Consider the following 16,152-nt stretch of genomic DNA (forward strand, 5'->3'; position numbering starts at 1 on the left):
TATGAAGAAAAAGCCCAAAGAAGCAAACCAAGCAGCAGACAGGCTCCTTACCTGTTTGATGGGGATTGCTCGTCCACTTCCAATATTGTCTGTTTTACCATCGAGGCTCTTCTTGTCCTTGTCTGTGTCAGTGCCTTTGCGAGACTGAAGTGAACAGAGAATGCAAATAAATTCCATGCTGAATGGCAGGTGTATGGCTACACATAAACTGCAGGGCAGAAGTCCCCTTCCCAACAACAGCCAGAGGAACTCACCACACCAGTAGCACACTCTAACTCCCCAGTCCCATCCCAGGAATTTCATACTCTCTATCCTCTACAAACAACTGATACATGCTCACCACATCTTCCCCCATTCCCAATACAAATTTGATTCCATCCTTCAGTGTGATGCTTCCCCAGTGCCTCACTGACCAGTTTGCAGTCACGTTTGGTGATGGCACTTGAGAGGTTCAACTGTTGGCAGTGGGATTGCACCAGGCAGAGTGACGAGCCCAGAAATTCACCCTCATACCGAGAGAATCACACCAGGGGCGGTACCGAGGGAGAACTACACTGTAGGAAGGGCGGTACTGAGGGAGAACCACACTTTGGGAGGGGTGGTACTGAGGGAGAACTACACTGTGGTAGGGGCGGTACTGAGGGAGAACTACACTGTAGGAGGGGTGGTACTGAGGGAGAACTACACTGTGGCAGGGGCGGTACTGAGGGAGAACTACACTGTAGGAGGGGTGGTACTGAGGGAGAACTACACTGTGGGAGGGGTGGTACTGAGGGAGAACTACACTGTGGCAGGGGCGGTACTGAGGGAGAACTACACTGTAGGAGGGGTGGTACTGAGGGAGAACTACACTGTGGGAGGGGTGGTACTGAGGGAGAACTACACTGTGGGAGGGGTGGTACTGAGGGAGAACTACATGTGGAAGGGTCAGTACAGAGGGAGGACCACACTGTGGGGAGGGCGGTACAGGGGGAGGACCACAGCATTGGAAGGGCAGTACTGAGGCAGTGTCACACTGTTGGAGAGGCGGTTCTCAGGGAAGGGCCGGCACTGAAAGAGTGTTACACTGTGAGAGCGGTGGTACTGATCCCTGTACATTGGGGACCTGGGGTGGAAGGTGTTGCATAGGGCAGTACCATGCAGCAGATTGTTAAGCTGGTGCATTGACACTCCAAGTACCTATCCTTTCTGTGGCTGAGATGAAACAGTGCAGCATGTTTATATGGAGTGTGAGAGCCTGCAGCCCTTGTTCAAGTACCTGAAGGGGCCGCTGCTCAGATTTTGGTTGCACTTCAGCCTGCACTCCTGATAGACGGGCACCCATTACAGGGGGTGGGGGCGAGGGTCACTTGACAGATCTACTTGTGGGCTTGCTACTGGGCCTGGCCGAGATGGCCATTTACAGGTCCAGGTGGCATGTAGCCGAGGGCTTTCCCCAGCAGACTGCCTGCCCCTCTTTCAATGTTACGTTCATGTCTGGTTGACCTTGGAAAGGGAGCAGATGTCACTATGGGTATAGTGCTGGATTTCTGGGAATGACGCACCCCCTCCCCCAGGGAATTGAGTGTTTTATAGACAGTAGTAATCGTATTGTAATTTTGAAATTGGTGACAGTCTTGTAATTCCCTGATGTTTGTATTTTGTGTATTTTATGTGTGAATAAACTTATGTAAAACAAAAAGGAGGAGTAGTATGGAGGGAGAGTCACACTGTGGGAGGGGCAGTATTGAGGGAGAGCCACACTGTGGGAGGGGCAGTACCGGGGAGATGTCACTCTGTGGGGGAGTATTGAGGGACAGAGTCACACTGTGGGCGGGGCAGTATTGAGGGAGAGAGTCACACTCTGGGAGGGGCAGTATTGAGGGAGAGTCACACTGTGGGGGGTATTGAGGGAGAGTCACACTGTGGAAGGGGCAGTACCGGGGAGATGTCACACTGTGGGAGGGGCAGTATTGAGGGAGAGTCACACTGTGGGAGGGGCAGTACCGGGGAGATGTCACTCTGTGGGGGAGTATTGAGGGAGAGAGTCACACTGTGGGAGGGGCAGTATTGAGGGAGAGTCACACTGTGGGGGGTATTGAGGGAGAGTCACACTGTGGGAGGGGCAGCATTGAGGGAGAGCCACACTGTGGGGGGTATTGAGGGAGAGTCACACTGTGGAAGGGGCAGTACCGGGGAGATGTCACACTGTGGGAGGGGCAGTAGCGGGGAGATGTCACTCTGTGGGAGGGGCAGTATTGAGGGAGAGTCACACTGTGGGAGGGGCAGTACCAGGGAGATGTCACTCTGTGGGGGAGTATTGAGGGAGAGAGTCACACTGTGGGAGGGGCAGTATTGAGGGAGAGTCACACTGTGGGGGGTATTGAGGGAGAGTCACACTGTGGGAGGGGCAGCATTGAGGGAGAGTCACACTGTGGGGGGTATTGAGGGAGAGTCACACTGTGGAAGGGGCAGTACCGGGGAGATGTCACACTGTGGGAGGGGCAGTATTGAGGGAGAGTCACACTGTGGGAGAGGCAGTATTGAGGGAGAGAGTCACACTGTGGGAGGGGCAGTATTGAGGGAGAGCCACACTGTGGGGGGTATTGAGGGAGAGTCACACTGTGGGAGGGGCAGTATTGAGGGAGAGTCACACTGTGGGAGGGGCAGTAGCGGGGAGATGTCACTCTGTGGGAGGGGCAGTATTGAGGAAGAGTCACACTGTGGGAGGGGCAGTACCGGGGAGATGTCACTCTGTGGGGGAGTATTGAGGGAGAGAGTCACACTGTGGGAGGGGCAGTATTGAGGGAGAGTCACACTGTGGGGGGTATTGAGGGAGAGTCACACTGTGGAAGGGGCAGTACCGGGGAGATGTCACACTGTGGGAGGAGCAGTAATGAGGGAGAGTCACACTGTGGGGGGGGTATTGAGGGAGAGTCACACTGTGGGAGGGGCAGCATTGAGGGAGAGTCACACTGTGGGGGGTATTGAGGGAGAGTCACACTGTGGAAGGGGCAGTATCGGGGAGATGTCACACTGTGGGAGGGGCAGTATTGAGGGAGAGCCACACTGTGGGGGGTATTGAGGGAGAGTCACACTGTGGGAGAGGCAGTATTGAGGGAGTGTTATCATCTGGCAGCGGAGGAGGTCCCCAGTGGAAATCTCTATGCAGGGGTGCTTTCCTTGTACATTGGGGACCTGGAGTGGAAGATGTTGCATCAGGTAGTCCCCGTGCAACAGATTCCTGAGCAGGTTCACTGACACCCCATCCAGCTGTCCATTCTGTGGGCGAGAGGAGTCAGAGTACCACGTGTACACAGAATGTGAGAGGTTGCAGCCGTCCTTTGAGTTTCTCAGAGTGCAACTGCTGAGGTTCTGGCTGCACTTTAGTTCCACACTCCTCATAGGCAGGCCCCAGTTCAGAAGGGGGAGGGGCGTGAGGAGGATCTCCTGGTGGGCTTGGTCATGGGCCTGTCCAAGATGGCCATTCATAGGTCTAGGCAGCGGAAGGTGGAGGGCACTGCTCCGGCCGACAGCCTGCCCCTTTTCCAAGAATATGTCCGTGCCTGGCTGTCCTTGAAGAGGGAGCACCCAGTCATGGCTGGCACACTGGGGGACTTCCATGAGCGGTCGTTCCCCAGGGTATTGACTGTTTTATAGATGGTAGTAACCCTATTTTAATTAGAGTATACCTCCTGTCTTGTAAATATTGATTGTGTTTGTGTGTTGTAAATAAACTTTTATAGTTTTGTTAAAAAAGAAGCGGCAATTGAAGGAGGGTCTCACTGTAGACGGGTGTTAATGAGGAAGGGTGAATTACACTGTGGGAAGGCAGTACTGAAGAGGGCATACTATGGGGGATGGTACAGAGGGGGGATCATACTTTGGAAGGGACAGTCCAGAGAAAGGATCACACTGAGGTAGGCAGTACTGTGGGAGTTTCATTCTGCAGAAGGGTTACACTGTGGGAGGGGTAGCACCGAGGGAGGGTTCCATTGTGGGAGGGGCAGGATTTCAGCTGCCTCTCCTGAGAACGCCTCCAGTGGCCTGGTGTAATTTCCATCAGTTGAGCAACTTCAGACATGAGGGGCTTTCCCAAACGTCACCTTGCCTTGTTGTGTTTGAGAGTATGAGGGGCTGGCACCTCTCTCAGTTTTACAGAGTAGCATTCCTTCTTGAATCAACACTAGCCAAATATAGTAACTGTCTATTCACCTTTGCTGCTTGTTGGATATTGGTAAGGGCTAAATGGGGCCTGAACTGCTCAGAGGAAGCAGTGGTCCATTTTTGAAGTTCTGGTTGTTAACTTTGTGGTAGAGCAGTTAAGTACCATCTAAAGGAGTGATAGAGGTAAACACTGGTGTTCAGAGATCTTTTTTTAAACCAGAAACAGGACAACAATATCCAAGTCATTAGAATGGCAAATAAAGGGTCATAAATCTGAAATATGAGGTGTGTCTCCCTCTCTCCTTCTCCCTCCCTCCCTCTGTCCACAGATGCTTTCTATCCTGTTGTACATCTTGAACAATTTCATTTTGAGGGAAGGGATCAATCTGCTCCCTGATGTGAGGAAAGATACCTCTGCCTCAGGGCCACAACAGAAATGTTTCATGGAGCTAATTACTGGGCTGGAGATGATTTTATGTGGAAGCATACAGCTGTCTGCACCTGTACTCTCTGGGCAATGGGAGATGATCTCATTTAAACTTTTAAGGGGTTTCAAAAGATGATTGCTGCCAAAGTGTTTCCTGTCTTACAGGTACAGACAATAATCAGCCCTCTGGTGGTGCCAGGCTTGCCAATCTTTTGGATCAATGGATGTGACTCCGAATCCTGGTGACTTTAAATGAAGTGTGAGAAATGAGGCCCCTGTGAGCTAAAAGGGAGTGGAAAACAAAATCCAGTGAGGAAGATACCAAATGATCAGGATTAATGAACAGTCATAGACCAGCTATTGGAGATTTACCGTGTCTAGAACCAGGATCATTGTCTTCGGATAAATAAACACTCAGTGAAGTTTGGTGAGAGAAGAAATGGCTCGAGTCTTTGGAATTTTACCACTCCGCATGGCTATGGAGACAAATTCACTGGGGACACTTTGAGAAGACCGATATATATTTGAATGATCGGAGAATTGGGGGCAACACACACAAAATACCGGAGGAACTCACCAATTCAGACAGTATTTATGGAGGGGCAAAAACATCACTGTGTTGGGAACTGTGACAATTGAAGGCTAATGGAGCCCAGGGAAGATCAGCCATTATCAAGCAGAATGCAGTAGTAAACCTGAGAGGCCTGGCAGCTAATTCCTGCTCCAATGTGTTCTGGATGATGAGTTCTCCACGCATTTGAGAGCAGGATAAGTAGATGCTGGGCCCAGCAGGGTATAAAGAATTACAAAAATCAGCCCCAATTTAATTCAATATCCTGTCAGGTGGTATGGCCAGTTCCAGCTCCTGATTCCTCTTTGTTTAACAAAGCCATGCAACCATTGGCCTCATACTTACTGTAAATATGTTTGAGCGACGTTTGGACTGCTTGCGGATGGGGGTGGGAGTACTGGAGGCGGCGATTGGCTCAATTCGCAGTTCCTTCTGGCTCATACTTGGCGTGGATGGGACTGATGAGGAGTAATCACTGAAGACTCCTCCATTAGCAGCCTGTGGGCATCACATCAGATTTAAAAACCCACCAGCAAATCACATCACCAGACTAACGAGCTGCTCCATATTCAGCATTTTACATGACCACACCTCCAATACACTGATTGTAAAATTCCCCCAGTTCCTGGGTCTGTGGATGCTACTTTAGAAATGCACATTGTTCTGATGTTTTAAGGATGTGGTGGGGTAAGGAGGAGATTTCTCAGGACATTGCCTGAGATGAAATGCTTCAGTTCTGAGGAGAGACTGGAGAAAGTGAGTCTGTTCTCCTTGCAGAGGAGGAACCGAATAGGGATTTACAAAATCATGAGAGAAGAGGGAGATAATTAGAAACTTTACCCCATGTCCAAGCATCTTAGGCCAGAGGACATCGGTTTAAGAACAGGAGCAAAAGGTTTAGGGGGAATGCGAGGAAGAAATTTTCATCCCAGAGGGATGCTGGAATCCGGAACACATTGTCTGAGGGGGTGGTAGAGACAGAAACTCTCACAGCCCTTCAAAAGCATTTGGGTGAACATCTGAATCACCCAAGTAGAGAAAGCCTCTAATTAAGCACAGGTAAATGGGATTAGTGCAGATGGGTAACTGATGGCTTGCATAGACATGTGGGCCAATGAATCTGTTTCTATACAGTATAACACTGCAATAAGTGACCTCACTAAAAGGTTCAATGTTCTCTCAGAGTTTGGTGGGGTTGAGGCAGAGACAATGTTTCCCCTGACTGGTGTCTAGAACCAGTAAGCACAGACAAAAAGCAAGGGCTCATCCATTCAAGACAGAGAGGAGAAATTCCTTCACTCAGAGGATGGTAACTCTCTGCAATTCATTGCACTGGAAGGAAGAGAGGTTTGATCACTGGGCATATCCAAGGAATCAACAAGGAATCAAAAGACATGGAGACACCATAAGCTGAAATCTGGGGCAGTCTACTGCAGGAACTTAGTGGTCAAGCAGCAACTGTGATCGGAAAGGAATTGTGTCCCGATGCAGAGTTTTAACCTGAAACGTCAACAGTTCACTTTCTCACACAGATGCTGCTTGGCCTGTTGAGCTCCTGCAGTAGACTGTTGATCAAGAGACATGGTATTGGTGAAGGAAAAGATGCCAAGGTAAAATATTAGCCATTACTTTATCAAATGACAAGCAGGCACAAGGGATCCAATGGCCACGTGTTTCCCCCCCACTGTCAGTGCGAGTTCAAGCAGCCTCATCATTCATCCTGTAACCATGTCTTTTGTTCAATATTCTACCACTAACAGATATGCTGTGATGTCTCCCCGTCAACCCTGCACAACCAGTAGGATTCCACCTCCCCCCCTTCTAAACTCCAAAGATTACAATTCTACTTTCTTTAGCCGCCAGTTCAATGTCGAACACTGCAGCTGACACACACTAAAAAAGTGTTGCCCCAGTGATAGTCCCATTGATAGAGAGTGATGGCTCACCTGGTTGATGTGCACAGACGGGATAGAGGCATTGGGAACAGAGGAATGACTGGGGGAGTTTGGCAGTGACTTGCAAGGTCCAATCGATAACTGCTGCTTCTTCCGTAATGCTACAATCTTCTGAGCCACTAAACAAGAGAACAGCAGATACAGCTAGGAATGCTGACAAATCTGATCATTTATCTGCGCGGATCTTGTACAAAGGGTCAGCTCTTCCACTTCCACAAGATACTGCTCTGTTCAAGGAGTTTCTAACAACTGCTGATCCAAAAATCTCTCTACTCATATCCACTAAACTGCAGAGCACTCAGTTAAAATTCCCCTCTACAACTAAGGATTTGATACTACTTGTAGTCTAACTTCCCAGAACAGTGGAGTAGGGAATCTCTAGAAAGTTCAGCATATACAATGACTGGAACTAGACTGATATTCCTACTACCCAGCACCTAATAGTCTGAAGTTTCTGGGCACAGCAGCAATTCCTCAGTGCACCACTGCAGGGCACCAGTGAGGCCTGTCCCAGGGACTGGATCACACTACCATCTGCTGGAGAACTGCAATACTGCAGCCAGTCTCCCCGCTCCAACTTTACACTGAACATTGACAGCAACACAAACTAACCTACAAAAACAGAGCAAGCAGCACACTATCATTATAAAAGAAAAAATAAAAAAAGACAAATGAAAATTGTATTTCCTGCCAGAAACTACAGCAACAAAGTGTTCAAGTTTGGCTGTAGAATGTCAAGGTGATATTACCATCCTGGAAAACTCGTTCCACATTCAGTCCATAGGTAGCACACGTCTCGTAGTATGTGCACCGCTTCAAGTCATTGGACAGCTTTCGTGCACGGGCATCATCAATGACCCGAGGGTTTGTGGCACTGATTGCATCTGATAAATAGATACAGTCAGTTAATAAATGTTCACCAATCAAATGCAGGAAGTTAACACCAGTGTCAATATAACTACAGCTGGTGAACTAACAGTCACAGAACAACTACAGCAGGATAATAAACAATCACAGTTTAACTGCAGACAGTTAACTACAAACAGTGAGTACAGTCACAGATCAAGCACAGTTGGTATAATAAGCATCAACAAATTAACTACAGGTGATTAGTAACAACTATATCTAGTTCTGTTGAGTACAGTCAGTGAGAGAATCACACCCTCATTTCTCAGGGGTTAAACAATGATAGGTCACACACATATCCCTACCTGTACAACTTTTAGGTGACAGTCATTCACTATATGCTTGGAGCAGCACAGGTAACCTACCGATCACGAGTCCAGCACACATTGTGGCACAGATTTAGACACACCTACCATCAGACTGAGAATCTCAACATATTCTGTCAGTGTCGCAGGACACACAGCTGTCAGACCGTGTCCCAAGACACTGGACACCTGGCTGTCAGATTGGGTCACCCTGGACACCCAACGTTGATGCTGACCAAGCCAGGGATGAAGATGAATGGAGAGCCCCAGAAGCACGAAGGTGTTCGGGGAGATTGGTTACAGCAGGTCAGTTAAATGTCTCATTCTATCTCAATGCACTTGTGTATTGACTTGGTCTGTATAAACACAATCTTTTCACTGAATCTTAGGACATGTGGCAATAATAAATCAATAATTAATACCACACATGAATGCTGTGGGATATTTGTTGTAAATAATAAACATAGGAACTAGGAGCAGGTGTAGGCTACTCAGCTTCTCATCAATGCTGCCCCAGTTAATAAGATCATTTCTATCCACTTCCCCCTAAAACCATTCCAAGCCACCCTTTGAGGAAGAGAAATCCCAAGGCTCACAACCCTCTGAAAGAAAAAAAGTTATGCCTCATCTCAGTCACAAATGAGCACCCTTTAATTTTAGAAACAGGATCAGGTTTTTATCACTGACTTACACTCAGTAGCCACTTTATTGAGTATACCTGCTTGTTAATGCAACATCTAATCAGCCAATCATGTGGCAAGCAACTCAATGCGTAAGATTATATAGACATGGTGAGATTCAATTGTCATTCAGACCAAACATCAGAATGGGGAAGTAATGTGATCTTAGAGACTTTGGCAAACTCAGGTTTTGGTATCTCAGTAACTGCTGATCTGGGATTTTCACACACAATATCCTCTAGGGTTTAGAGAGAATGGTGCAAAGAACAAAAAATATCTAGTGAGCGGTAGTTCTGTGGATGAAAAACGTCTTGTTAATGAGAGAGGTCAGAGGAGAATGCCCAGACTGTTTTAAACTGACAGGAAGGAGACAGTAACTCAAATAACTGTGTTACAACAGTGGAGTGCAGAAGAGCATCTCTGAATGCACAATATGTCAAACCTTGAAGTGGTCTTCTACAGCAATAGAGAACCACGAACGTACACTCAGTGGCCATTTTATTAGATACAGGAGCTCTATTTAGGTACATGAAATCTATTGTTTGGCAGCAGCGGTACAAACATAAAATTATTATATATTATAAAATAAATACAGCAAAAAAAAAAGAAGCACTTATCCTTCATCTAGATTCCCACAAGAAAAAAATTCTCCCCACAACCATCTGGTCACAACCCCTCAGGACCTCATCTCTCAATTGTCCCCTTTCAATATGCTAAACTCCAGCAGATAGAACCCCAGTCTGTCCAACCTCTCCTTATAAAACATTTCACCCACTCTTGGTATCAAGGGACCTTCCCTGAACTGTTTTCCATCCATTAGCATCGTTTTTTTAAAGGAGAAGACACTGTATTAATGCTCCACTGGTCTCAGCAATGTCCTGTACAACTGAAGCAAAACCTCCCTCTATTTATATTCAATTCCTCAAACTATAGACAAGAGCATTCTGGTAACTTTCTTTGTTACTTGGTCTAAGTATACACTTGTCTTTTGCAGGTCATGGACCAGGGCACCTGGATCCATTCTATTTCCATTTAGAGAAAATGCTTTTTCTCCTGCTAACCATTTCACATTTTTCTGTGCCCTGCTATAACGACTTTAATAATGTCTTCAACTTGGTCAACATGGACAAGTTGGGTCATACAGCACGGAAACAGGTTCTTTGGCCTAACACATCCATGCCAACTGTGTTGCCATAGCCCTCTAAATCTCTCCCATCCATTTAATTATTTAGATGGCTATTAAATGTTGCTAATGTGTCTACCTCAACCACTACTTCTGGCAGCTCATTCCAAATACACACCACCCTCCGCGTTAAGAAGCTGCCGCTGATGTCCCATTTAAATTCTCTCGGCACTGATGTTAAACCTTTGCTCTCTTGTTTTTAGCATCTCCTCCCTGGGAAAAGACGATGTGCTTTCACCCTGTCTATACCCCTCATGATCTTACATACCTCTATCACACCACTCCTCAATATCCTATATTCCAGTCTACACAACTTCTTGGAACTCAAGCCCCCAGAAGTCCAGGCAACATCCTGGTAAATCTTTATTGCACTCTTTCTGGCTCATTAGCATCTTTCCAAAAATGACCAAAACTGTACACAATATTCCAAATGCAGCCTCACCAACATCTTATAACTGCGACATAACTTCCCAACTCCTATATTCAATGCCTGGCTGATGAAGGCCAGCATGTCAAAAGCCTTTTTCACTATGTACCTTTAACTCTGTTGTATTACATTCTCCAGGACCCAAATAATGATTGTATGTTCAACCCTAGTCTGATCTCCCAAAATTCAGTATCTCACATATACCTGGACTGAAATCCATTTGTCAATCCTCAGCCCATGTACTTAGATTCCCCCTGGCCAATCAATGGCTTAGATTCCCTGTAATTATCCTTCTTCAACACCTACTATTTTATCATCTGCAAACTTGTACATTCACATTCAAACTGTTTGTGTGCTGTACAGTACTCTAATAATGCCTTTTAGTACTTTCCCAGTAACATGTTTAGTTAACAGGCTTGTAGTGTCCTACTCTCTATCTCGTCTTGAGTTAAGGAGTTCGACTTACTGTTTTCCAATCTAGTAGAATCTTCCACAAATCTAGGAACAGCACAGAAACAGATTCACTGCTCATACTCCCCACATTCCCATTTGTCTATACTTCTCACTCCTCAAGCAGCCAACGTAATCAAAAACCCAACCCACCATGGACATTCTCTCTTCTCTCCTCTTCCATCAATCAGAAGACACAAAACACTGAAAGCATGTACCACCAGACTCAATGACAGCTTTTACCTGCTGTATTAAGACTACTGAATGGTTCCCTCATGTAAAATGAATTCTTGACCTCCCAGTCTACCACATTATGAACTTGCACATTATTGTTTACCTGCATGTGTAGTTGTTACATTTTATTCTGCATTCTGTTGTGGTTCTACCTTGTTCTACTTCAGTGCACTGTGTAATGAATTGATTTGTATGAACAATATGCAAGATAAGCTTTTCACTGTATCTTGGTATATGTGCAACAATAAACAAACTCCAATTACCCACATCCCACAGGCAAGCCCATTAACGTACCAGCTTTCAGTTTTTGGGAGGTGGGAGAAAACCGGAGTACCCAGAGGAAATCCATAGTCACGGGAGAACATACAAACTCTACACAAACAGCAGCCAAAGTCGGGATGGAAGCCAGGTTGCTGGTACATAGGGAAAAATTAAAACCAATGCTGAGCCACTGCACTAACCACGTCTTTTCAAATCCTAAGCGGATGTCCATCAGGACTCAAAGGCCTGTCCGCCTCAGCTCCAACAATTAGCTCCGTATTACTGCCCTGCTGTTTCGCGATTTACCCCGTCTCTTCCTTTTTTGTAACTTGTACCTTCATCACAGCAGGTGTAAGTCACCACCCTCATCCTGCAGGTCCCTGAAGATGGAGGACCCATGAAGGAAAAGCTTGCTTACCTTGTGTACCCACGAGCACCATCGGAATCTCAGCTGTATTCCGGTAGGTAGAGAGTCGCATGTAATAATTGTAAACTGTCTGAAAGCTGATTTCATCCTCCAGACTGAAGACAAAGATGACGGCATCAACCCACGCTGCAAACTGAGGGCAACAAATCCACTTCACGTCAGCAGATGTCAGAGCAAATACATTCCCCACATCCCCAGCCACCCCTGACACCAGACCCACTTACTTCCAGCCCCGCTAGAGCCCAGCAACCATCCTGACCTCAGCACTCAGCTTCTATTCATTCTCACATCGCAGATTCTTCCCACAATCATTTGCACCCATAAACCCATCTTCCATCATATTAAAAACACATTCCCTACCTCATTCCCACCCGATCTTCCCATCCCCCAGATCCATCTATTTCCCACAAAGCCATATCGTCTCTCACTCAGCATGGTCCCCCGCCAGCAGCAGTCCCTGAGACCCATCGGACTCCAGCCCACCTCTGATCCCTCGGACCCTGTGTCACTCAGTTCCACCCTTTAAGGAAGGAAACCCATCACACAGTCTGACCTGCACGTGAGCCATGTCCCAACTAACAGTGATAACAAAACTTTCCACAGGTAGGGGAGTCCAAAACCAAGCAGTTTAGGGTGAGAGGGGGAAAAATTTTAAAGGGTCATACTGTGTTGAGTATGTGGAACAAGCTGGCTGGGAAGACAGGTACAATAGTATCACTTAAGAAGTGCTTAGACAGGTATGTGAGGGGCAGGTTTTGGAGAGGTATTAGCTGACTGCCAGGAATTGGAACTGGATGGGTGGACACCATGGTCAACATGGACTGGTTTGGCTGAAGGGCCTGTATATGTACTGCATTGCTCTAGGACACAAAGTCTATGTTTTAGCTGACTCAGTACAAATGTAGCATTACAAAGTGGTGATGCAAGGAAGGAGGTCATGTGGTCCATCAAGCCTGTCCCAATCCAGCTAGTCTCCCGGCTCCAAGCTTCCCCTCTGTAACCTTGTGAATGTTACAGTGGAAACTGCTCAACTCTTCACCTCAGGTAGTCCTCATCAAACCACAGCCACTAACTCTCATTTACTTCACCTTTGCCAATAACCTTTATTTTGTGCCCCCTGGCTCTAGACTTTCAACCACTGGGAAGAATTTCTATCAGACAACTATATCGATATCCTTCATGGTTTTAAATCCCATCTGTCAACTTTCTCCTTCAAGAAATACAATCCCAGCTTCTCCAATCCACCAACGCAACTGAAGTGCCTCATCCCCAGCAACACATGGGTAAATCCCTTTCTCATCTCCTCCCTGAAGTCCTCTCGCCAGCTGTGCAATCTATAAAGGTTCCCTGTGATCTCTGCAGCATGGATTCCTGGGGAGACATTGGAGATAAATCCCTTGCACATTCTCTCCTGGAAGTGTCGAACCCACAATCTTCCAGCTGCGTGGTTTATAAAGGTTCCCATGATCTCGGCAGCAGGGACTCCTGGGGAGAGACTGGAGTCTAATATTCACCTGCACCTCAGGAGGACCCCCTTCATCCCGAATCAGCAGAAGGTAGCTCTGTCCATCAACCACAATCTCTTTCTTAAACCGACCACCTGGGAAGTAAAAAAAAAGGTGTTCAAGCAGCTACCATCCTCAGACACTCATGTACTAGAGAGGGCTTGAGGGAGCAACAGACCATATTTACAAGGACAGTCCCACAGAGGGGGACTTTCATTAATTTTCCTCACAGGTAAATATTAGAGGCAAGACGTGATAAGGGCAGAGTTTGACCAAGTATACCCACTTGGCCAAACTCTCTTGTGAAGGCTGCTTTTCAGAAGTCAGTAAGTTTTTCAGTGCACCTGTGTATATGTATATTCGTGCAGATGACAATAAACTTGGCTTGGTCTTCAAAAAATTCCATTTACGAGGGTGGGGGGAATCAGTGACTCAAAGAGACAGGGAATTGGCAGCAGACAGGAGTGAAGTGAATGGTTTTATACAGAGTAGAACCGTGAGCCGGCAGGGCAGTGGAGACAGAGCCAGTGAGATCTTTTAAATAGAATATTAAAGGAATGTCATCTCCCACAGGATCCCACCACCAAGCACATCTTTCCATCTCTCCCTTTTTGCTTTCCGCAGGGATCACTCCTTAGACAACTCCCCTGTCCATTCGTCCCTCCCCACTGATCTCCTCCTGGCACTCGTCCTTGCAAGCGGAACAAGTGCTACACCTGCCCCTACACCTCTTCCTCTCTAGCATTCAGGGCCGCAAACAGTCCTTCCAGGTGAGATGACACTTAACCTGTGAATCTGTTGGGGTCGTATGCTGTGTCTGGTGCTCCCAATGTGGCCTCCGGTGTATTGGTGAGACCCAACGTAGATTGGGAGACTGCTTTGCGGAGCACCTACACTTCATCTGCTAGAAGAAGCAGGATCTCCCCATGGCCACCCATTTTAATTCCACTTCCCATTCCCATTCCAATATAGAAACATAGAAAATCTACAGCACAATACAGGCCCTTCAGCCTACAGTGCTGTGCCGAACATGTACTTACTTTAGAGATTACCTAGGGTTACCCATAGCACTCTATTTCTCTAAGCTCCATGTACCTATCCAGGAGTCTCTTAAAAGACCCTATCAAATCCACCTCCACCACCATTGCTGGCAGCCTATTCCACGCACTCACCACTCTCTGTGTCAAAAACTTACCCCGACATCTCCTCTGTACCTACTTCCAAGCACCTTAAAACTGTGCTCTCTCGTGTTAGCCATTTCAGCCCTGGGAAAAAGCCCTTGTCTATCCACACGATCAATGCCTCTCATCATCTTATACACCTCTATTAGGTCACCTCTCATCCTCTGCCGCTCCAAGGAGAAAAGGTCGAGTTTACTCAACTTATTCTCATAAGGCATGCTCCCCAATCCAGGCAACATCCTTGAAAATCTCCTCTACACCCTTTCTATAGTTTCCACATCCTTCCTGTAGTGAGGTGACCAGAACTGAGCACAGTACTCCAAGTGGGGTCTGACCAGGGTCCTATAAAGCTGTAACATTACCTCTCAGCTCTTAAACTCAATCCAACGGTTGATGAAGGCCAATGCACCAGCAGCTTTGAGTGTCCTCCGGACTCGAACCCCAAGATCCCTCTGATCCTCCACACTGCCAAGAGTCTTACCATTAATACTATATTCTGCCCTCATATTTGACCTACCAAAATGAACCACCTCACACTTATCTGGGTTGAACTCCAACTGCCCCTTCTTAGCCCAGTTTTGTATCCGAGCAATGTCCTGCTGTAACCTCTGACAGCCCTCCACGTTATCCACAACACCCCTAACCTTTGTGCCATCAGGAAATTTACTAACCCATCCCTCCACATCCTCATTCAGGTCACTTATAAAAAGCACGAGGAGAAGGAGTCCCAGAACAGATCCCTGAGGCACACCACTGGTCACCGACCTCCATGCAGAATATGACCTGTCTACAACCACTCTTTGCCTTCTGTGGACAAGTCAATTCTGGATCCACAAAGCAAGGTCTCCATGGATCCCATGCCTCCTTATTTTCTCAATAAGCCTTGGATGGGGTATCTTATCAAATGCCTTGCTGAAATCCATATACACTACATTTACTGCTCTACCCTTATCAACGTGTTTAGTCACATCCTCAGAAAATTCAGTCAGGCTCATAAGGCACAACCTGCCTTTGACAAAGCCATGCTGACTATTCCTAATCATATTATGCCTCTCCAATTGTTCGTAAATCCTGCCTGTCAGGGTCTTTTCCATCAACTTACCAACCACTGAAGTAAGACTCACTGGTCTATAATTTCCTGGGCTATCTCTACTCCCTTTCTTGAATAAGGAAACAACATCTGAAAAACCTCCAATCCTCCAGAACCCCTCCCATCCTCATTGATGATGCAAAGATCACTGCCAGAGGCTCAGCAATCTCCTCCCTCGTCTCCCACTGTAGCCTGGTGTACATCTCATCTGGTCCCGGAGACTTATCCAACTTGGTGCTTTCCAAAAGTTCCAGTACATCCTCTTTCACGTGGATATGTCAATCTATTGCCTCCTCTACTGTCACGATGAGGCTACACTCAGGTTGGAGGAACAACACCGTATATTCCATCTGGGTAGCCTCCAACCTGATGGCATGAATGTCAATTTCTCGAACTTCCAGTAA

General features: G+C 46.9%; 1 protein-coding gene across 4 annotated transcripts in view; it reads right to left on the minus strand.

Moving 5' to 3' along the window:
* Positions 1-16,152, minus strand: part of LOC140197060 (arf-GAP with GTPase, ANK repeat and PH domain-containing protein 3-like) — a 542,744-nt gene that overhangs the window by 186,799 nt on the left and 339,793 nt on the right. For all 4 annotated transcript variants that reach the window (XM_072256993.1, XM_072256987.1, XM_072256996.1 and 1 more), the window contains 6 exons: positions 13,487-13,572; positions 11,964-12,105; positions 7,849-7,983; positions 7,091-7,218; positions 5,490-5,642; positions 52-144 (listed from right to left, as the gene is read on the minus strand). In XM_072256993.1, the coding sequence (XP_072113094.1) occupies positions 52-144; positions 5,490-5,642; positions 7,091-7,218; positions 7,849-7,983; positions 11,964-12,105; positions 13,487-13,572 (737 nt within the window). The remainder of the gene's footprint in view (positions 1-51; positions 145-5,489; positions 5,643-7,090; positions 7,219-7,848; positions 7,984-11,963; positions 12,106-13,486; positions 13,573-16,152) is intronic.

The sequence above is a fragment of the Mobula birostris genome, chromosome 1, assembly GCF_030028105.1.
Source record: "Mobula birostris isolate sMobBir1 chromosome 1, sMobBir1.hap1, whole genome shotgun sequence".
Lineage (NCBI taxonomy): Eukaryota > Metazoa > Chordata > Chondrichthyes > Myliobatiformes > Myliobatidae > Mobula > Mobula birostris.